Source organism: Drosophila biarmipes, chromosome 2L, assembly GCF_025231255.1.
Source record: "Drosophila biarmipes strain raj3 chromosome 2L, RU_DBia_V1.1, whole genome shotgun sequence".
Taxonomy (NCBI): Eukaryota; Metazoa; Arthropoda; class Insecta; order Diptera; family Drosophilidae; genus Drosophila; species Drosophila biarmipes.
Genome location: NC_066612.1, coordinates 10,202,998 through 10,225,578, shown reverse-complemented (window position 1 = coordinate 10,225,578; position 22,581 = coordinate 10,202,998). Strand labels below are relative to the sequence as shown.

The window sequence follows — 22,581 nt, the reverse complement described above, 5'->3', positions numbered from 1 at the left end:
CGTTTTGTTTAGTCATAGTCACAGTGGGTCCCCTTCCTTGTGGCTGCCCTGCACTTTGTTTCCTCGCTCCGGTTAACTGGTTCGGGGCTGGGGCTTTTTTTGATAAATTGTTATGTGGCATATTTCATAATTAATTGTGAAATTATACACAGACATGTGTATGCAAAAATGCTCGGACAAAGTCGTAATTTTCATGTGGCTGTTACGTTTTCTTCTGTTCTAGCTCGCTTAAATACTCCAAGTGTTACGCCAAAGAATCCTTGGTACTTGCCGACAGTCACTTTCAACTCGAACAACACGCACCGGTGTGGAGCCCGGGCCTTGGCTCATATCAAAGTCGGCTGTCCAAAGTTTGAACTCTTACAATTCATAGGAATTAATTGGTTTCCATGGAGGTGCCGGTGTCCGTGTTGCGGAAGGAACCACTTGCGGACAGGGAATGCTGATGCGATGACGACAGCGACAACTACATAAAAGTTTGTGAAAGGTGAAATCATGGCCGGGCAGGGCAATGCAAAGCAGGAAGCGAGTTCAACACCTGTTCGAAAGCCCGAAGGGCGAAACGCCACCCGGCAGTCGAAGGAACTGAACGGAGGTATAATACATATAAGACCCCGGGGGCCGCGAAGAACTCCTCCACGGAAAACCAACTGTCATTGCCTTGTAATGGAGGTTGATTTGGAGTGGGTGGAGGTGACGTGTCAACTGTCAATTTGTATTTGATAAGCTGTCACTTGCGCCCGCCCCCCACAGATTCGTACTGCCACACACAAATCACAACAAATAAACGGCAATTGACAGCGACAACCAAGTGAAGAAGAAGCAAGCGGGGTACAGTGAGCACTGGCAAAGAGGGATTTGAGGCACAAATATATTTGCAGAAGGGAACATAAGAAGAAGCATTTGGGGTGCAGTGAGTACTGACAAGAGGGATTCATAAGATACATTTATTTTCAGCGGAGATAAAATTTCAAAAACCCATTTAAGGTTTTATAATATCCTAGAGATTTATGCATTATCTAAGAGATACAATTTCCCTTACATCTGCTTCCGAGCGGAAAGTAACTTAGTGTACTTTCTTTAAAAAGGTTTGTATATCCTTTTGTAAAAAAAAAAGTTATTTTATAATTACTAAAAAAGGATATAAACAGTGTAATATTATATTTTATTATGCATTAGGGATACTACTTACTTTTATCCCACTTTAAATGTGGAATCTCTTACTAGAGGCACACCTTTCCCCTATTTATACGCAGGGGTCACACTCAGCAATTGAACTTTGTCATGGAGGCCCACTCCTCCGTTCGACTGCTAAATGCTCCTGTCTGGAGAGTTTATTTGTCTTACTTATTTATGTTTATGTGCTCTTCTTAAGCGTTGCTAAATTAGGCGCACGTCCGTTCCGGGATGGGTTGGCATTGGATTGGGGTGGCCTGTGAATGGTGTGTGCGATATGGGACCTCGAGTCGACCCACACACCCGACACCGAACACAACCTCTCTTCCGAATAGCAGCTGTGCCTAATTTATTTCAGTGGACGTGCCCCCAATTCGCCCGTGGCTGCCGCCCATCGGCTTGAATCAAACCGAAACCCAGAACGAATCCCACAGTTTGAAGATTTATTTCATTCTGAAGAACATTAAAATTTTACAAATTGCTTTAATCAAATAAATTGCCGCGTTTATGGTGATAAATTGTGTTTGGGGCCAGCAAGTTTTTGATTCAAGATGCGTGAACACAACTCGGGAATTAGAGTAATGGAAAGTGTGAGAGAGTCGGTTTAATGCAGTGTGAAGAAATTAGCGGAGTGATATGTGGTTCTAAGCAGTGAGATATTAGGTACACATTTAATGGGATATAGATTTTAAAATAGTTATTATTAAATATAATAATTTAACTATTTTTAAACCCCTCACCATTAGTGAGCATCTCATCCCTTTAGCCCAGACATATTATTCATAGTTTATGGTTGCCTCCAATTTACTTTCAACGCCAGCCGAGCTATTATAGTGTTTCCATCTTCACTTAAGTCCGCTTCCGATAACGATAACGATAAGTATCTGGCGTGTATATACAACGCTGTTCACCTAAGTGACTCTTTTGCATAATGAATGAATGGACGGGTGAGTAAAAGACGGCGGGCCTGGAGAACAAGAAGAAACTTAATGACTTGACATCTGCAGACATGGCCACCATAATACTTTGTATGTAAATTTCGCCAATAAAGTAATTTCTTTTAATGAGCCGCGGGCTAGCCAGAAAGCAGCCAAAGAAATTGGGAGTGGGAACGGGAATGGGGGAGCCATTAAGTATCGCATAAAGTAACAAAATGAATTAGGCCCCGACAAGATGATGATGATGGCACGATGGTGGTGGTGCAGTGCTGATGGGCCCACGGCCCCTATCAACTCGGTAGTCCCGATGCGCGGAAGTAATTGAGTTAAATATGCACAAGATGACAGCATAAATTATGCGCCTCACAAAAAAAGAGTTAAATGTGGTCTTGTGGCAAACAAAGGGGATGGACGGGAGGGTCGGCCGGCAGAAGACAATGACAAGAACCCCAGTCCTAAGACGAGCTGGCAAACAAAAGGCAACAAATGAGGGAAACCTACTTATCGGCGGCATGGGAACCGCACCGAAACCCGTACCATTGAGCACTCAAGATCCTCGGTTTTGCGTTCCTCCGAAGGGGTTGCATTCTGCCTCTTCGACTACTGACACTTGAAAAAGTGTGCATAACAAATTCGATAATGAACTATGAAATTTTCGGCAGATTGTAACCCTTTTTGGCATTGTCGGAAAGGCCTAGCCCACATGTCACAGTTGAAATTTATTTTGCTGTCATAAATTTTGAAATAACAATTATTGCCATTTATAGCTGGCAGAGCGAATCCTTGGGATGGAATTCTATTTGCATAATAAACGCTTGTCCCAAAGGAAGACGTATTTCATCCTTGGCACTGTCATAATTCCGGGCAAGGGTAAAGTCTCACGGATGACGTCTGAAAGATTGTGGAAATGCTATTTTAAGAGCTTGGAAAATATGTCATTGTAATTTTGATCCGTTCTTTTTGCTGTATGAGTTTTGAGCTAGAGGAGAGGCATTAGCAGTGTAAATTAAAAAACCTAAATTAAACTTCTATGGGGTATGGTATAATTTCTTTATAACTTCTTTTTTAAATAGTTAAAGTGGTAGTTTTACAAAAGATTTTAAATATTCAAATCATTATCAAATTAGCTGTAATGATATTTTTATTATTTTTTTATTTTTAAATACTCTGAAAAATATTTATATTTAATAATCTAAAACTCAAATGAGACTTCAAGAAATATCTTGAATCCTCTTTATGACTAGTGGAATAAGTGGAAAACTTTTAAAATTTATTCTGTTTTTTTGAGGATGTTGCCATATACTGACTTTCCTTAAAAAAGCATACAAAATAAATCAAGTGTGAAAATGGTTCGGTCGAGGCCATAAACCAGAAATTTGTTCCACAATCTGCAGAAAAATATGTTGGAAAAATGCAAATTTCCCTTAGTTTTCCTTCACTCCACCTCCTCATAATTTTCATCCGAAAAATTGTGCGGCCAGTGAGTGTGTGAGAAAAGTTTCGAGATGAGAAATCTGTGTGTAGGTACCGAATGCCGAATGCTCGCTCAACTTCCTCACCTCAGCCGTTTTCCATTTAAATGTAAATTAATGGTCAGTTAAGCTGTCAGCCATGGACTTTTGGGTCTCATTCAGTCCGCTCTGCGGCTCTAACGATTTGGGTGGATGACGGGATGATGGGAATGACCATCGCAGCACATCACAGATTTGTGGTGTTAATTTGCTGTGAAATGTTGACTGGCCAGTGACCAGTGACCGGTGGACCAGTTTACCAGTTTACCAGTTGATGCCATTTGCCTGTAATTAATTGCCTGTGTTTAATGTGGGTTAATTTTATTTATGGCCAGCTCGTTATTTACATTTACGAAACGGAAGGAGCTCGGATCTTCACACGGCCAGCAATTACAGAATAATATTTCAGATTTCATTCCCATTTTTCTCTTAGCCGCTTTTTTCCCATCCCGGAAGTCATCGTTGTTGTCAGAAATGGTTGCCTGCCCGAGACGTGGCAACACTGACAGGACACTTCTGACAGCCCAGAGACAGCGGGGACTAAGCTCCTGCTAATGTCAACAGCCAACAGTTCAAGAACGTCAGAAAAAAAGTCAGGCTAGGTACTCTTTAGAGTATTTAAGAAGACTAAATCATTTCTAAAAAAAAACTCAACAAGTCATTAATTAGTTTAACATAACGTTAAAATAGTAGTGATACGTAAGTAATAAGACCTTAAACTAATAAAAATCTAATTTCTAAAAAAAAACTCCATAACTCAATAAAGTTAGGTTAGGTTATCTAGATATCTAGTAATATAACTACTAATTATCATCTTTAATAACTATTTGAAATTAAATAGTTAGAATTTAAATAAAATAAGTTTAAAAAAATCTTAAATCTAATAAAACAATACCAAATCTGACATTTATCACCTTGCAAACCAACTATAGGGTTGCCCAAAATCGAGCTTATGTAGGGCATTTTGAAAAATAAAATTGCATTTCCAGCACACTGGAGAGGGGGAGCAACAAAAGGGCTGGAAAACAAAAGCCAAACAATAAGCAACAGTGACAGTGGCACTGTTGTCCTCTGCTCCACGTTCCTTCTGAATCTGACAGTTGTCAACTGCTGTTGGCTGCCGCCTTTTTCGTTACTTGGCTGTCATCCTCCGACCCTCTGCTGCTGCTGTTTTTGAAATTCTCCTTATTTCTTATAAATATTTTTTCGAGACCTTAGCAACGGGTGCGTGTGTATGTGGGTGCACCGCTCCAGTTATGACATTCTACATCAGTTCGGAGCTCACCTACGTTGTGGAACCGCCTGGTAAATCTAGTTCTGGTGCTCACTTACCTAGTATAAACTCGCAGCATTGTTGTCTTCGGCTGCGATCATAAATTTCCTTTTAACCAGTTTTGCAGTGGGGGGAAAAATATCATAAAATACGAAATGAAGTACGCTCGACATGCCTCGGACGCTGTAAAATTTATGTGACAATTTTGTCCAGAATAAATGACTGCAGACTGGCCGGAGAAGGATGCCCCACATGTGTATGTGCGCATTCAGGTTTGCGGGAGGGTAGCAAGCGGGTGTATTAATTAGGTGAAATATAGCAGCAACACATTAAGGTAATTAAGAAAAATATATTTTATAATTTATAAAAAGGTTTGTTTTAGTTCATACTTTAAAAGGGTTAGAAAAATTATTCCTATTAAGAAAAAGATGAAACAACTTAAAGTCTTTTAAAAAAATTGCTTTACTTATTCAAAATAGATAAATAAATAAAAAAAATAAGTCAAGAAAAAAATTTAATAAATGAATAATAGACAGGTTCAACATTTAGAAATAAATAAGTACATAGATAAAAACAAACGTTTGTTGGTACTAACATCTTTAAGGAATTTAGGTTATTGCCCTAAGGAGGTGCAAGTCATAATATTTTATATAACTGATATTTTTCAAATTTAAATATTTTCTTACTTGTTCTTCGTTAAGGTACCCAGAATTTCAAACTATCATTGCTTTCAATCCACTAACTTTCTTTCTTTTGCAGAAATTAGTTGGGTTAAAAGGCACACGAGGAGAAGGAAAACCAGTGTGAGGAGGGAAGAGTGATGCAAGTCCTGGCCAGCATTTGGCTCCGGCGATTGCCAGTCCGCAATGCCCACAAAGTGGGTGCCCACTAAAAACTAACCCACTGGCGCTGGGCGGGAAAAAGTGGGGTGGTGACCATGGGGGTTGTGGAGATTGTGGTCAGAGAACGGGGAGGGTTCGGCACTTCAGCACTTGGGCTCTCCGGTCGCTTTTGTCTGTTGTCGGTCATGTTGCATAAATCTCATTTTGGGCTTTATTTACTCACAAAATGTTCACGTTTCGAGCTGGTCCGCCCTGCCACTTCCTGTGTGCTGCCCCCTCCGGCCACTGCCTGGCCGGCAAATAAATTCATTTAGTGGCATTTAGTGGCCCCTTTCACCTTATTGTCCTCGGACCGGGGCCATCCGATCTCACCCCAGAAGATCCTGGGTCCAGGATATTGCCAGTGTCCTATGTGTGTGTGCATTTTATGGCAGTCCCTGCGTTTTTGCGGCCAAACATGAAGTGAAAATTACACACAGACACATATGGCAAATGTAGCGCAATTGTTTTGCCCCCCAGCCCTTGATACGGCTGCTGGATTTGGCTTTAGTCGGCAGTTAATTTTCATATTTTCCAGCCGCACTCGCATACCAGAGCCGAACCACCCACCGCCACCACTGCACGGACATTTCGTCGTAAATAAATTTAACAATTTATTTAGATTGCAATGACAGGCGGATGCTATTAAAAGCGAAATTTATGGGGTCCTTTTGGAGCTCTTTAGAAGGGGGATATGGAAGCGGAAGATGCACAAATGAACTTTATGATGGTGCATACACAGCGGTCGTCCTTCAACGTTTACCCAAGCTGAGAAAAATTAACTACTAAATACATTCTTATTCCCCATTTATAGAGATTCTTAGAGCTATAAGTGTCTAATTTATGGTTTCAGATTGATGGAAATAAATACAGATATAGACAGCCATTTATAGAGGGCCCTTCGTACATTTAAAAACAGGAAATGCATTTTCCATTAATCAAAAGTCGCCGACAGCAGGCTTTAAAAATCTTTAGTTCCAAACGAAACCACTTGACCCAACAATGTCATCAATTAGAAATTTGAACTTTCCTCCTGTCAGAGTCCCGTTCAAGTATGGCACTTGACTAGTAAGGGTCACCAAAACAGATCCATAATATACACACCAGAATTTGTTTTCTTTACGTTGCCGAGCAACATGTGCAGCGAGCATAGTAACTTCATGAATATATTCCGGATTAAATTATTTATCGACAACGTTTAACTAACCCAAAAAGGGTTAAACTATGCACTGGGAAACCACTTTTGCCATCTTTGTCGAGCTGACGGAGGGCAGCCGTGCGTTAAACAAACTTCCTGCATAATCCCGAACCCATGAATCTTGTCAACCAACACCCCCCTCCCAAAGGAATAGAGGAAGTTAACCCCCGGTTCGGTTTTGGATATGCTTTTGTTTGCCTGAAATTGACTGATTACCCACAAAATTACCAACATTTATTTGTACGTAATTTGAGACATTAATAAAAGTTCCTTTCTGTTTGCTCTCGCCTTTGGGTACGATGGTGTTAGTTTTGTTAGTTTGCCGGATGTTACCCCTTTTTCGCGCCGGCTTCTGACAGTTGGCTTCTAATATTTCAAAATTTGTAACATTTGTTACACTCAAATGACATCAGCTAATTAGACCGAGACAGCTACGAATTTGCCGACGCTAATTAGGTTTTATGACCTCCACGGGAGATCAGCTTTGGGTTCTGTGGGATTAGAACCCGAAAAAAGATAAATATGTGGAATAGGGAGAATATTTGTAAAGTATAGAAACAAAATATGAAGACTCAGGATTTTTATGTAGTTTCTCAGATTAAAAGTTAAAAATTCGGTCATTAAATGTTTAAAATTCCCTATCACTTAAAATATCTTAAATGGTACTTCAGAACCACACAGCTTTCCCAGTGCTTCCTGGCAATTGGCTGTAGTGCGTTATTTATGACCCGTCTGAACCCAAAGTGTTGACGGAAGTTGTGAGAACCATTCAATTTTCTTGGGGTCCTCTTTGTTAGAAATTCGGGGAACTAATTGAGCGTGTCTCATGAGGTCTCGGCACTTGAAACAAACGGAGACGAGCAGCCGAACAACCGGCATCACAGCCAAACAGACTGGCACTACCGAGAACTCAATTTACTTTTTCATTAAGGCGAGCGAGGACGGTTGGCGGAGGATGGCTGCCAAGGATTGGAGAGCCCGAGGTGGAGGGCACTTGAGTGCAGCTCCAATTATGGGGAGAAACTGACGTCAGCTCGCGGCTCGAGTCGACTCATAATGAAAACATTTAACCTGTCGTCGTCAGTGATTCAACATGAAAATCATGCCGCACCGGGGCCAGGGGATTCGGTTTTCCTCTGTCTATCCACTTTTTCAATTATTCGAGCGGGATGCGATGCCCAACGCCAGGGATCCTTTCGATGAAAAAGAGGGAAAAAAGCGAAGCACTTGAGTGGGAATTGACAGAGAGGCAGGTTTCAAGTTGAGTGCATAATACACCTTTCCTTCTGCGCGGGCTCCTTGTTGTCATTAATGAGACGTCTTCTTCAGGCCCTGGGCCGGTGCCGATTCTGGTCCGGATCGGGCGTTCCCTTGCCCCGGGTGCACAGTCATTTCCACTTCAGGTTGTCAAAGACTATGGACAAGGCCCCTCGTCATCTTTTGTGGCAGGCCAAGTCGGCCAGGTACCGCGACCGCGACCTCTACTTCTCCAAACACCAAAGCCCACACCCTTTTCTCGCAGTGTGTGTTTTGGACATTTCGGGCATTATGTCGCGCCTACTTTTTCCGCCTTGCGCCCTCCATTAAACGAGCGACGTCCGCGTCTCGCCTTTGATCTTACGCTTCGCTTCTAATTTGATTATAAACGCACTCTATCGCACAACAAAATAGTCGGGCATGTTCTCGGGCTCACACTCGAGCACTCCGGCTCCTTTGCTACCCTGTTTTTAGGGTGGGTTGTTTTAAGATGCAAAAAAAATGGAAAAAAATTTACAATATCTTTCATGATGGAACATTAAATATAATTATTTTTGTGAATATTTTAGAAGTATACATTTTTAAAAAAGTAGAATAGAATATAATACCAATGGTATTGCATCATTTATAAAGACTTAAAGAACGTTATAAGGACGTTCCATGAAAAGAAAAGTGTTACCATTTGTTGGGATGGATAGAATCGTAGTATTGACCAACTTTTTTCATTGCTAATAAACCTGTATATTACCGGTAAAATGAAAGCTCTATCAATAAGACTATGTCATCTAAAATTCCAAAATGAGAGCTCTTATCAGCTTTTTAATCAACCCAAAACCTTTTAAGCGTATCCATCTGATGGATATCTTAAAGTGCTGATATCTAACACAAGAATCTACCTTTTTCCCATTCTAAACGTCTTCATTTTCAGCTCGAATGCTCTGCGACTGGGGGCAGCACTTTCATTCCACTCACCCACTTGCAAACACACTCCAAGTCCATTCCACAGCCGCATCCACATCCACATCCACATCCACATCCACTGATGTTGATGCTGATGAGTGCGCGCCGCGGCTTACTCAATGACGCGTTGAAAGTGCCATAAAAAAGGACATGAAGACATCGCCGGGTCTTGGGTCTTGGAGGGCAGGACGGAGATGGGGAAGTCAGGTCTGGGGTTAGGTGCTGACAGCATTTTAAATGAAATGAAAACGAGATGCTTTCACTTTGGCCCACAGCCGAATGTCTCACTTGGGTAGCTGCCTCTCCTCTCCGCTTATTTTCGCTTAGATTGCCAAAGTAAGCAGAAGTAATGTCAGCGACCTACATGAGTATCTTGATTCTGGGCGGGGGTAAAGCATCCTAAGTAGGAAAAGGGTTTGATGGTTTGGTCAAAAGACGATATATGTTGATAGGAACCGATATAATGAATGTATGAAATTATTATATTTATAGAACGGATATATTTACGAGTATAACATATAATGCTCAAGATCCTAAAGATAAATAATGCACTAAATTCAGTTCGTCAGGTAAACTTCAACGATTTTTTTCTTGTGCTTTCGGTATCTTTATAATAATATTCTGATCTTTAATGATCCATAAATTTCGGTTTATTTTTTATGTTAAATATAATTTCCATTTTTAAGCCCCATCAAAGAGACCGGCCAGATATCGAAGGAAGCAAAGGGTGATACGTTCGACGTTCTTCAACCACGTGACGATAAGCAGGCCCATCAATAAAGTAACACTAAAATCGGAGAGATGCAAGCGAAATGCGAATGGGTAGTTAACTCAAAGGAAGCGGCCGAACGGCAGTAACAGGTCCAACAAAATGCCCGACAGTCGTAAAGGACCCCTGTAAGAACAAACATGCCCTGCATAGCTGATGAATCCTCCGAACGTGAACAGATATGGGGAAAAAGTAAGGCGAAAACCTCGCGCAATAAAAACTAAATTATATCCTTTCGGGCCGCAAGTGGCGGCGGGAAAAGAACAAAACGCTGGAGAAGCAACATGTTGGCCAGACGTGAAGTCCCAAGCCCCGACCAGAAAGATACGTCCGAAGCCCTCAGATGTATACCCACCGAAACTCACTGACAGACGTCGCCGACCCACGCACTATTTAATTTAGTACAAAATTATTATGCGCAACATTAGCACTCGTCTCGGTTCGCCTGGGTTCTCCTCTGGGCCTGGGTTCTTCATCGGGGTTGGGATTGGGATGGCGATGGCGATGGGACTTTTGTCGAGTTCGGAGCGTGAGGTGCCTCAAATGAAGTGTGAATTTCGCTGTCAGCTCGTCATTCTCGACGGAGCGGGCTGAACACACAAAAAGTGCCGACTTTGGTGTTTCTTTTGAATTTATGTAAATACAGCCGCTTTTAAAATCGAGCGTTACGTTGAGCATCGCAATTATTTCGATACCCTTAATATCCCGGTTAATCGTCGAAGAATGGTAGTGGGGAAATTTATTTCATTCATTATTCTCCCAGGAAAGAGTCTATATTTTGTTTAGAACTTAGAAAAAAATGGTAAAAGACTTTTAATGAAATGATTTGGATTTTTAAACAATGGTATTACCAAGAAATCATCAAAAAGAAGGAACTTCAGTGATACGATTATTTATAGTTCCCTTTGCTTAATGCTAGATTTCATTTAGCAAACTTTCTATAAAACACCTTTAAAATCCATAATCAATATTAAACCCCCTTTTGGCTCAGATCCATTACAAACAATGCATCATTATTTGAGTTCTTTGTGATTTGTACGGGCTTGCTAAAAATATTCACAGCGTTCGCCATTCCATATATCATAATCAAATAGAACGAGCCGGGGGAAAACATTTGCAAAGGCACCCAGCGAGCATCAGCAGAACAACAAACAAAATATTTATGGCCAAGCATAAAAATCTTTATGACCTTCCCGATTCAATCAGAGCAGAGCCGGAGCCGGAGCCGGAGCAGGGCGAGAACAACAACCGGGCCAGGTCCCAGTGCGGCAACAACGACTACAACGACTGGCGCTTCCTGGCGAACACAGGATATAGCCATCCATAAGGTGTTTCCCCTGGCCAACTCGCCCAGGTCCGGGCCCCGCCCCACACCCCATGTGTGTTTGGCTTGATAAAGAGAACATAAATTATGGCCCTATATATCATGGGAAATCTATCGACAACGCTGAATTTTTATGGTCTCCAAAGGAACGGCGCAGTTTAACGAGCCGGCGAGAGTCTGGCCATGTTTATTGATTTACTCGCTAATTTTTCACCATTGGCAAGACGGCGTGGAGAGTGCGGTCAATCAAGGACATCCGAGGACATGCCGTGATGCGATGGGATCAGATGGGATGGGATCTCAGGTCTCTCGGGCGGAGAGGCAGAGAGGCAGGCCATTGTCCTTGATTTATGGTCCGTCATTCATTGCCAGCCACCAAAGTTGACACCTCTGCGTACATCCCGGAGTCTGCACCGCCATTGTCATCCAGTCACTCCCCTCGATGTCGTCGTCCCTCGTCCTTCGACGTCCCTCCCGCGGCGTGCATCCTGACATTTTGACAAATAATTTTATTGATGCTCTGATCCTCGCCGTCTGTGTTTGGTTTTTAATTGTCGCTCAGCTGCGCTGGACGCACGTGATAATTGCTCATTTTATGACGCATTTATCAAAGTGCGTTCCGAGGTCGTCCTCGTCCTCGTCCTCATTCTCGGCCGAGTCCTTGGCATTGGCATTCGGAATGTCCTTTGTTCGAGGTGATTTTCTGCAGCATGCTGCGTCTGACAGCCGGACGAGCATACTCCTCTGTCCCGGCTGCCGATCCTGTACCTCGACTACCTTCCCCATCCGCTTCTGGCTCAGATTCGACAGTCACGCGTCATTTATTTGGCCGTGACAGTTCCACTCCTGATTGCTATTTTCCCTTCGAAGGAATTAGGGATATGCCGGCCAGAGTCTGTTTGGTATGGCAAATTGAATTGACTCTCTGTCTGGTCGAACACATAAAATCTTGTTCTCGGCAGATGATGCTTCACTAGAGTTTTTGGATTTTAAAAACGTAAAAAAGAAATTTAAAAATATGTTACATAAATCATATTCGTAAATCCAATGGTGAAATAAAAAACCTATGAGATAAAATAGACAATTTATATAATCTTTGAGACCTATGATCCCCTGCCATAAGTTATTTCCTTTGTATAAAGCATATACCAGTGATTTATTTGCTGGATTAAACCTTTATCAATAACCGCCGTATATCACTGGGATATCTCCTCCCCCTGGAGCCATCTCCTTCATATCGGATGTTGTAGGCAATTAATACTTAATACCCAAAATGGCAATAAAAATTGATGCCATCCATTTATCATTTTAGAATCCTGCACGTGTCAACTTGTAGGTATTTCCCCTCTTTTTTTGTTATCCGCGTGCTTTGTTCCTATATATTTTTTAGGGGGGAGCATTGGCAACGATTAATTTGCTTTATTAACCCACCAAGCGATGCCACACAGGGGGTGTTGCAAACGCAACCCGCATTTGGCGAAAAAGGATACCTTTTTTTTGGTGCATTACCGTAAAATTTCAATGTCACCATTATTCTTCTCCCTTTTTGGGCAACTATTACGAGATAAATGGTTGTCGATAAATTATCGACAGGCAGCAGGCGGAGCTCGGTCTCGATTCAGCTCGGCAGTCGCAGCGGGACACCCTCGGCATCCCCTTCACGGGGCCCGGGGGTATATTTTTTAGGGATCCGTCGCTGTGCCTGCTTAGTTCGCTTTTATACGGTTCTATTGAATTTATTGCAGTTTGTTTTTCAATTTTTTAAATGCCATTTTCGCCCTCCCCAGTTGGGAAGTGAGTTATTGTCGGGCTGCATGGCACGTAGACGCATTCAAATCGGAAGTAATTATGGTGAAACATAAGCGTTTTCAGGGGGAAATATGGCTGGAATTGGACCTGGTCGATCAAGCGTGAAAAGTATGCAAAATTATTACGTTGCCTCATGCATTCCTGTTTAAGAAACACAAAAATAATATTTCTACTTAGCCATTTTTAATTCTTTTTTAGGTTCACATTCATTTGCTCTTATAAGGAATCTTTTAAAAGTAAATCCGAAATCTTCAAAGTAATTAATTTCTTTTTATTATAATTCATATATTCCCATCCTATGCCAAACAGGATAAAATATGTCTGCCCAGATAGCTTCTTTATGACTGGAGGAATGGTACTTGAGCGGGCGAAATAAAGCAATTATCGTGGCTCGGTTTGGGGGCTCTTCTTCGTGCGTAAGTCAACTGAAAATCCGCAGACAGTTAAACGACTTTCCCTTACCAATGGCACCCACTTCACGGATATATATACCTTCATATTGCCGGAGATAATGTCAAATTTATTGCATTATTTTTCGCTCCTTGTGCTCGGCAGTTGTTGTGCATGCGTGCCCCCAACCACAGTGCCACAGGCGCACCACCCACCACCCACCGCCCGCCATTCTCGCACCACCAACACGAGCCACCCACCGCCCACCTCCCACTGGTGTGCATAAATCAAAAGGTAAATGGCTGCATTTTTATGACTGCGCCGCCATCGTCGTCGTTCATCGTCGTTCGCCTTTTGCGCTGCTTCGCTTTTATCACACAAACATTTCTGTGATAATAAATGCCATAAAAATGAAGAAATATGTGGTTAATTTTATGTGCTGCCTCCGCCAGACCTCCCAACCCCACCCCCCATTTGTCGTTGCTGCGGCTTCCAGTATACTTCCTTTTTATACTCCTCATATAAATGCTTTCGCGGCTACAAATTCCTCCCACTACATCTGAATATCTCTGCGTGCTTTTCTTTACGAGTTATGCGAGGATAACTAGGGTATTCGAGTTTTTGAATCCTCATAGTCCCTGTGTATCCCTATAATTTTTTTTTTATCCTTAAGATTTTAAGAAGTCCCTAAATAAAACCAGTGCAAAGTGTATTAATTTTATAGATTATAATAATTGCATCTGAATATCTTTATGCGTTTTTTTCAAGACTTATCTAGGGATATCGAGGTTATTCGAGTTTCCAAATCCTTAGCAAAGACTTTAAAAAACATTAAATACTAATATCCAAAGGGTTCCAAAAAAATTCATAGAATATCTAAGAATATTTGTAGCTTAATAACTGAATTCCAAATATTTTATTTATGTTCTAACTTTTAATACTTTGATGTGTTATAGTTTTTCTTAACCAAACTCCTATAAAAGGTAAAATATTTTTACGTTGCTACTAAACTTAACAAACAAAGGGGCCAAATGTATGTTATTGGTTTAAAACCCCCAAAGACTTCCTTTGCATAAAATTAAGTTATCAACGCGAAAACGCTCCAGGGTGAGCATTAGTCTTAAAGCAAATCGCTTTGGTCACGGTATCAAGGTGTTCCCCACTTCCGCATGGCAATTTCTTTGGCTTCGTGTAATTTATAATATTTTTGTATTATTTATATGACACCCCCGGCCACCGTTTCCAGTTGGCCTTCGGCCCACTCCCGCAATTTGCTAGTAAATAATTCACATACAGAAGCAGCGAATTTATGACGCTGACAAAGTGGCCATAAAAAATAACAAATAATAAAGGAAAACGCTGGGGAACGTGTGCGTATACTCTCTAACCCCACTGTACCAGCATATACATATACATTATTTTGGCAACACTTTGCGCATTTTTTTCGCTTTGTTGCTGCGTCCTGCACGCAAAACCGCAAATTATGTCTAAGCCGGATCGTAAAGTATCGCAGCACGCTCTTACCTAATAAATCCATCATTTTCGCCGAAGGTCGGCAGAGTTTCCTCTACCTGTTTTGGACACCTCGCAGGTATTTGGCTGCCGGGTTTCGGCTTAGGAATTTCCCTCGCAAAATGTCTAAATACTCTAAATCAGGATCTAAATGGCCGCTTCTTGCTCTCGGCTTATGGCCCATATTTACACAGATTTTAATTTACTAGCCAGGGGCTTTGAAGGGGTCTTAACACTCATCTGGGGGATTAGGTAATATTTTCTAAGCGTAGATTTTCAAAAAATCTCCTTCAGCCACGATGTAAAGATGTTTACTGGGGCTTAGTACTTGGTTTTGGTAGAACCAAAGGATTTCGTTGGGATTGTCAAGGTATTCGGGATCAAAAGGGAGGTTCCTGAATCCGACATAGTGATCAGTTTTAGATAAAAATATTATTTTTAAAGAAAACTAGCGCCACATTTTCTTCAACTCGGAGGTATAAAAGAAAACCAAAATTAATTTGTTATAAATTTTCATTTTAAAAACAAATCTGGTTTATAAATTATACTTACTATGTAAGTATTTACAAATTATTCAGCCTCGTGTAGCAATAATTAAGGCTCAGCAAATAATTGCCTTAAAATCAAGCAACCCGCTTAGTAATTTATAATGTTCGTGCGAAATTCAAATAAATAAATGAGGCAAGTGCTAACTGGAAAATGCAATCCAATTGCGGGGCGATTAAGAATGCAGCGAAGTTAACCAAGCCATTAAACTATTACCAACTTTCGGAGTGCAACACACCACAACACACAATCGCTTGTTTGATGTGTGCAGATTAATTACACACACACCGCCGAGCAAGGAGGAAAAATGGCTTGGAAAAACTTTTCGACGCGACAACAAAACAACGATTTCCACTTAAACAGCAAACAGGAGCCGCAGAAAAAAAGAAGAGCGAAAACCAACCGCAGAAGTTAATCGAAAAACGCTAAACAAAGGCCACAACAACAGCTGTGTGTGCGGGGGAGGGGTGGCGGAGGGCAGAGAGGCAGAGTGGAAAAGCGGGAGAGCGACAAACAAATTAATTTTTATATGACATTAAAACGAGCGAAGCGAGGCGATGGAAATGGTTGAAGAGTGTGTTTAAGTGTTGAGTGCTTTGCTTTTCCGAGCAACAAATCTCGGTGCGAAGACAATGAGGCTCGGCCGCGTCGCTGCCGCAGCGCTGCTGCTGTTGACAGCCCCATCAAGAAAAGGTCCCCCCAGAGAGCCGGAGAGTGAGCGTGACATATGTGCCAAGATAAAATTAATGTGCCCCCAAAGCGGCAGCAACAATAAACCCGCTGAGCGGCGCTCTCAGCGCCAAACTGTTGCTCTCCAAACGAGTGTTGCCGTGGTGCAGGCCAAGACTACGTGTGCCATATGATTACACGGTCGTCACGCATCTTGCTGAGAGCCAGAGAGCCGGAGAGCGAGAGAGCGCGAGCGGAAAACCTGTCTTGGCTTCCATTGCAAAGCGCATGCGATTGTGATTGGACAAAAAGTACGCCATATTTGAAAATTATACGCAGTGCATCTCGCTCGCACCCAGCAGGCGGCGCTCCTCTAACGCACGCGGCAAGCGAGCGTGTGCAGCGCTGCTCGCCGGAGAGCGAGAGAGCGGCGAGAGCTATCTACCGAGCGAGCGCTTCGCTGCGAAGGTAGCTACACTCGCCGCCGCATCCGTTGGATTCAATTCGAATTTTGCCTTCGCAGCGTTCAGACGTGTTCGGAAAAACCTGAAAGCCATTCGAGTGATACAAGACCAACAGCAAATATCACATACCCCAGTCAACTGTGGTCGCCGATCGAGAGTGTTTCGTTTCGAAAAAGTGGTGAAAAGTGAAATCAGAGCCAAAACACCAAACGCTTGGCCAGCAACAAAAAGTGCTATACAGACCAGAGATACATTCTCTGCTCGAAACTACAAGTGTTGAATCGCCGATATTCTTTGGATTAACCTACGTTTGCCGACGCATTTCTGTGGATTAACCTCATCGACGCCGAAGCAAGCTACACATTTGTAGCCTTGTCTCGCAACTCCAGTGGATTACATTTCAAAAACACACTAAGCAACTAAAATGGTTGTCTTGGAAGGAGGCGGCGGCGTTGTTACCATCGGTAACAACCAGTACCTTCAACCGGATTATCTGGCCCCATTGCCAACAACGGTTAGTATTGACTAAAATCCAAAGAATGAAAAATATTCAGTATGCGCTCAGTACATTTTTGAATATCAAAAAAATCTTACGAGAGGAAATGTCTTAAAAATAGTAAAACACAGAATTTAGAGAACTGAACTCTAACTTTTATAATTTTGAAATTTTGTGAACAACTTAAGAAGTGTAGTTAAAAGATTTTTTTTTGAAAACGAAAAAAATGTTTCATAAAATGTATTTTAAAACTCTAGTAAAAGTAAAGAATTCAAAAATCTTAGCAATAAATCAAGAAAAAATTTATCCTAAAATAACAAGAAATGTAATACAATTGAAAAATTAAATTTAATAGCCCATTAATTGTAGAAAACCTCAGTAAAAACGAAAAACTAAAAATCAACTTCCATCATTTATTTCATTCACAACAGATGGACGCCAAAAAGAGTCCCCTGGCTCTGCTCGCACAGACCTGCTCCCAGATTGGAGCGGACTCGTCGGCGGTGAAGCCCCTGCTGGCCATGGACAAGAACAAGACAAAGCCCGGAGCCTGCTCCTCGTCGTCGAACTCGTCGAGTTCCTCGAGCAGTGCCGAGATCTCGGCCGCCAAGTCGCCCTCCGGCCAGGCCAAGTCGCCCAAGTCCAGCACACCGATCAGCTCCACGGCCACCAGCACGAGTCTGGGCAATACCAGCACCGGCGAAATCAAACTGGCCTTCAAGCCCTACGAGACCAATGTGCTGAGCCACCAGAACCAGAACTCCTTCAAGAGCAGCTCCTCGCTGGAGGCCGAGCCCACGCGTCCCAGCTCCAAGAACTCCTCCTCCGCCCAGGAGCGAGTGCCGTCGCGCAGCAAGTCCAATGCCACGCCCACAGAAGGCAACAAGGCGGAGGTCTCAGTGCACGAATCATCCTCCAGCCGGAAGACAGTCTCCCCGTCGGGCTCCTCGCAGCGCGGCGCCAGTCCCATTGTGCGCTCCGGCATGGAGGTGCTGAACAACGCCAACGGTACCGCCCAGCATCCCAAGGAGATGAGCAGCATGGCAGCGGCGGCGGCGGCAGCAGCAGCGGCTTACAAGGCCGCCGGACCCTACGGCCTCAACCCCCTGTCCGCCCTCTGCTGTCCGCCCGGCATGGAGCAGCATGCGAATCCCGCCTTCCGGCCACCCTTTGCCGGAGGCTTCTCACACCACCACGCCGCCATGCTGGCGGTGGCAGCCAACGGAGTCTATCCGGGTGGAGCTCCCGGCGGAGGACCAGCGGGACAGCCCAATCCCTACATCAGCTACCAGCGCATCAAGACCCCGGCTGGCGGTGAAGCCATCGTGCCCGTGTGCAAGGATCCCTACTGCCAGGGTTGCCCCTACTCGGCGCACACGCAGCAGATGCTGATGGGCGCGCCCTGTCCCGCAGGTTGCACCCAGTGCGAGCACCAGAAGTACGGACTGGCCATGGCCAGTGCCGCCGGACTGCCACCAGCTCATCCCTACTCCCAGGCGGCGGCAGCGGCGGCGGCCAATGCGGCAGCAGCCCGCTCCGCCCCCTACGTCTGCAGCTGGGTGGTGGGCGATGCCTACTGCGGCAAGCGGTTCCAGACCTCCGACGAGCTCTTCTCCCACCTGCGCACCCACACCGGCAACCTCTCGGATCCGGCGGCTGCTGCCGCGGCGCTGGCCCAATCCCAGGCCCAGTCGCTGCTGGGAACCCTGTTCCCGCCATCCGCCCTGAGGGCTGGCTATCCCACGCCACCACTGAGCCCCATGTCGGCGGCGGCTGCGGCGGCGCGGTACCATCCCTATGCCAAGCCCCCGCCGGGAGCCATGGGCGGAGGACCCTCGCCCTTCGGCGCCGCTGGAGCCTTCAATCCCGCCGCCGCCGCTGCGGCAGCTGCTCTGGGACCCTACTACTCGCCATATGCCATGTACGGCCAGCGCATGGGTGCCGCCCATCAGTGAAGTGAGCTTCACCAAGCGATAGATACCAAAAAAAGATTGCATTAAACTGAAGGGACAAGCAGAGATATAGGACGAAGGGGCTTACGATTTCCGGAGCCCTGTTTGAGATACTTTCATAGAAAACAAAAGGAAAACACAAAAACAACTGCAAAGGCTGACACATCTCTGGCTTTTGCGCTATTCTGTGATACTAAACTGTAGTTTAAAGAGCGCTAGGTACACTTAAGTTTCGCAAACAGAAAAAATATTCAAACCACCTAAAAAAGCAGTAGCAGCCGCAAAATAGCCGGATCACTTCTTCTTTCACCCTAAATGTCTACAGTAATCGAATTGTTAGGTAAAAAATGCAGCAGCAGCAGCAAACACGAAGTTCACTCACTCTCATTTGTTCTCAAAGTTCAACCAAAGTTTTTTAAGTCTTAGCCGGAACACATTCTACAACTTCCAATTTTGTTACGACGAACCCATTGCTGAGATGTTCAAACATTGTTTTAGTTTTAGTTCGCTCTAAGTTCTATTAACTATTATTACGATTATCTACAAGCATACGACAAACCAACAATGGAAATAATGTTCTTTAAGTCAACCTATATGTAAAGTAAGCATAATGAATATTTGTAATACCAACCAATCAGAAGAAAAAAAGAAAAAATGACAAAAAAAACAAATAAATATGGAAAATAAAAATGAATATTTCATATAATTATGTACTGTGTGTAAATTCTATAAATATAAAGTTAGATTTGCTATTTACTCCTTGATGTATGTACGCAAAAGCCACCACACGAACTACACAAGAAGCCACGGAATATCAAACAGAAGTAATTTAAACTACATGCAAACACATTCGTATAAAACTGAGAAATATACAAGAAGAAACCATTTTTAAAAATACAAATCAAGACTCTTTTCTTTCGAAGCAAACTCTTTTACAGCTGGAAACAATTCTTGGGGCAGTAATCTTTCATCGTTTATCTACATCGAATGGTTGGCTTACTCACTTATGGGTCGTAAATATTGTTGATAATGCTCCGCTCGGCTTTCAATTATATTTACATAAGCTTGAGTGGCAAATTCCAGAAACCTTATCGTGGTCTAATTCGCCTTATTGCAAAGCTGTAAGCTATAAAGTGTAGGAAAATTTAGGAAATATTTCTAAGAATTCGTAGAAAAAGAAACACATTTTTCAGGAATACGGAAAAATAATTTTAGTCAACTTTAAAATAAAATAAAGTAGTTTAAAGCACCTTTACTTTCATAAAACATGTTCTTGATTCTCTCTTCTACTCAAAGTAATCCTGGTTTGCCCATCGCAATTAATGCATTTGGGATTCAAATGATTAGTGCTATTTATTTGCATTCCCTGTTGCATTTTAAGCGCACTCAATTTGTATTCAGCGGCTCGAATGCAGCCTCAAAAATCAAATCAAAATCGAATTTAAAATTCACGAGGGTTGGAGAAGGGAAATGCTTGATTGGGCAAGCCTTAATAAAACAGTCGCCGGCAACGGCCATAAAACACCCGGGCTGAAAATTAAAAATCAATAAAAATCACATTTGTACAAACAATGTGTATAACCAAAATCAATTGCCATTCAATGGGTGGCTGAAAAAAGCACTGCATGTGTGTGTACGGGAGTGCGAGATACATTTGCTGACAAAGCCAAATGACAAACATTATTCTCAAACAATATGCTTCGGAAATATAAAAATCTCAAGCCAGGCAACCCAAACTTGGGCAACAATCAGCCGCAGCAACAATCAAAATCAATGGCGATATTTCGAGTGTATCTCATAAATAAATTAATTGCGACAATATTCAATTTATTTGATTTGAAATTATCGCATTCAGCTGTCAAACGCTCAACGACAGCGTTTTTTCAATTGTTTCAATTTCCAGCTGATTCTCTCAACGACTGTTTTCATTCCCCTTCGACCCACTTGAATGCTGTTTCTGATTTGATTTTGATTCGATGCGAACACAAAAATCGCTTGGCCCCAATACGAATGTGGGAATATGCTTTTCCGCCGGGGTGGGGCAGCAAGGGGTAGACTTATCAATACTCAGCAATCGCTGTTGGCAAATGAAGTGCCGAAGTGCGAGCTGTTGATTTCAGATTGCCGAGGGATTTGTGTTTTTTGGAGCAGACTTTATCGCACACAAAGAAAAATATGCAAGCCCCAAGAGCACTGGATTTGGGTATATTTAAAAATAATGTTTTAATGATATGGGGAATACAACCAGTTTTTTCAAAAATATTAGTATTCGTTAGGCTGCATAGTACCTCAAAATATCATTGATTCAGGAAACCAAAGTAATCGAACAAGGTGTTTTTTCGCCAACTTCTATTTGTTACATAGTAATATGATATTAATAATTTTTAGTTTATAAAGGTGTTTGGGGAGGAATTGGAATTGGACGTTATTTAAATAAACAGCGAAGATTAAAGAATTTAATCTTTTTAAATCTAAAAATCTCTACTTAGGTAATACAACTAGTCCCCTAAAAGCTAGATAGTCACCAGTTCACTTTGAAAGCTAAAATCGTTCTGTAAGATTAATAATCCTTTCCATTCGCGTCGCTTCTGTCGCAGCAAATTGAATTTATTTACATGCATCATATTTCTTTGTTTTGCCAAGCTGTCCATGTCGAACAATTTGTTTTGGATGTCAACACTCGCCCGGCGCCTCCGAACAGCAGCAGCAACAGCGAAATCAACATCAAAAGCGGCCACAGCAGCGGAAAACCACAGCCAAAAACCGAATCCACAACAAACTGGGCAACTTTGTTAAAAATAGTATGGCTCTGGGTGTTGATCAAGGGGAGCGAAGGGGGTACGACTCCAAAGTTTTCTCTTTCGTCTTGGAGCCAAGAGATCTTGCGGCCCACTGAAGTGGCCGGTTCGGCGGCCTCCGTTCAACTGGCTCGTTGGTCTAGGGGTATGATTTCCGCTTAGGGTGCGGGAGGTCCCGGGTTCAAATCCCGGACGAGCCCAAGTCAAAGAAATTTTTTACATTTTTTTGAATTATACTTATGGTGTAAGAAGTTTACTGTTAACCCATTTTGAGATACAAAATTAACATCATTCAAAGTAAGAAATAACTAAAACTGTTGGTAGTTTACTACTACAACACTAAGGGACTATTTTTACACAATGATCTCCATTTATTGGTTGAGAACTCATGAGACATTTCAATATAATTCTGAATTGTATCGATTCATTGCTACACTTAGGGCCAGCCATGTGAGCTATCAGAAGTAGAGTCATAATTATTAATACTCTGCAATAATCGGGCTATTTAAAGTCATAAATATAAATATATATGGCAAGGCTTAGTCTATGGCAAAACTTTTATGGTATCTTGTGACTTTGGGGCTGGCCCCTGTTTAAATTTATGGGCTGGTGGAAATTATGTCTAATCAGAGGTTGTGATTTCTTTTGAGAGGTCTCA

General features: G+C 42.7%; 1 protein-coding gene and 1 non-coding gene across 2 annotated transcripts; both read left to right on the top strand.

Moving 5' to 3' along the window:
* The first annotated feature begins 16,711 nt into the window (after positions 1 to 16,711).
* On the top strand, positions 16,712 to 20,026 carry LOC108032713 (zinc finger protein Noc). The gene is made up of 2 exons (XM_017106691.2): positions 16,712 to 17,191; positions 17,605 to 20,026. Exons 1-2 carry the CDS (start codon positions 17,102 to 17,104, stop codon positions 19,126 to 19,128), a joined length of 1,614 nt encoding a protein of 537 aa, XP_016962180.1. The 5' UTR covers positions 16,712 to 17,101; the 3' UTR covers positions 19,129 to 20,026.
* Positions 20,027 to 22,051: 2,025 nt separating this feature from the next.
* Trnap-agg (transfer RNA proline (anticodon AGG)) lies at positions 22,052 to 22,123 on the top strand. The gene has a single exon. It is a non-coding gene; the product is annotated as a tRNA-Pro (tRNA).
* Positions 22,124 to 22,581: the final 458 nt, after the last annotated feature.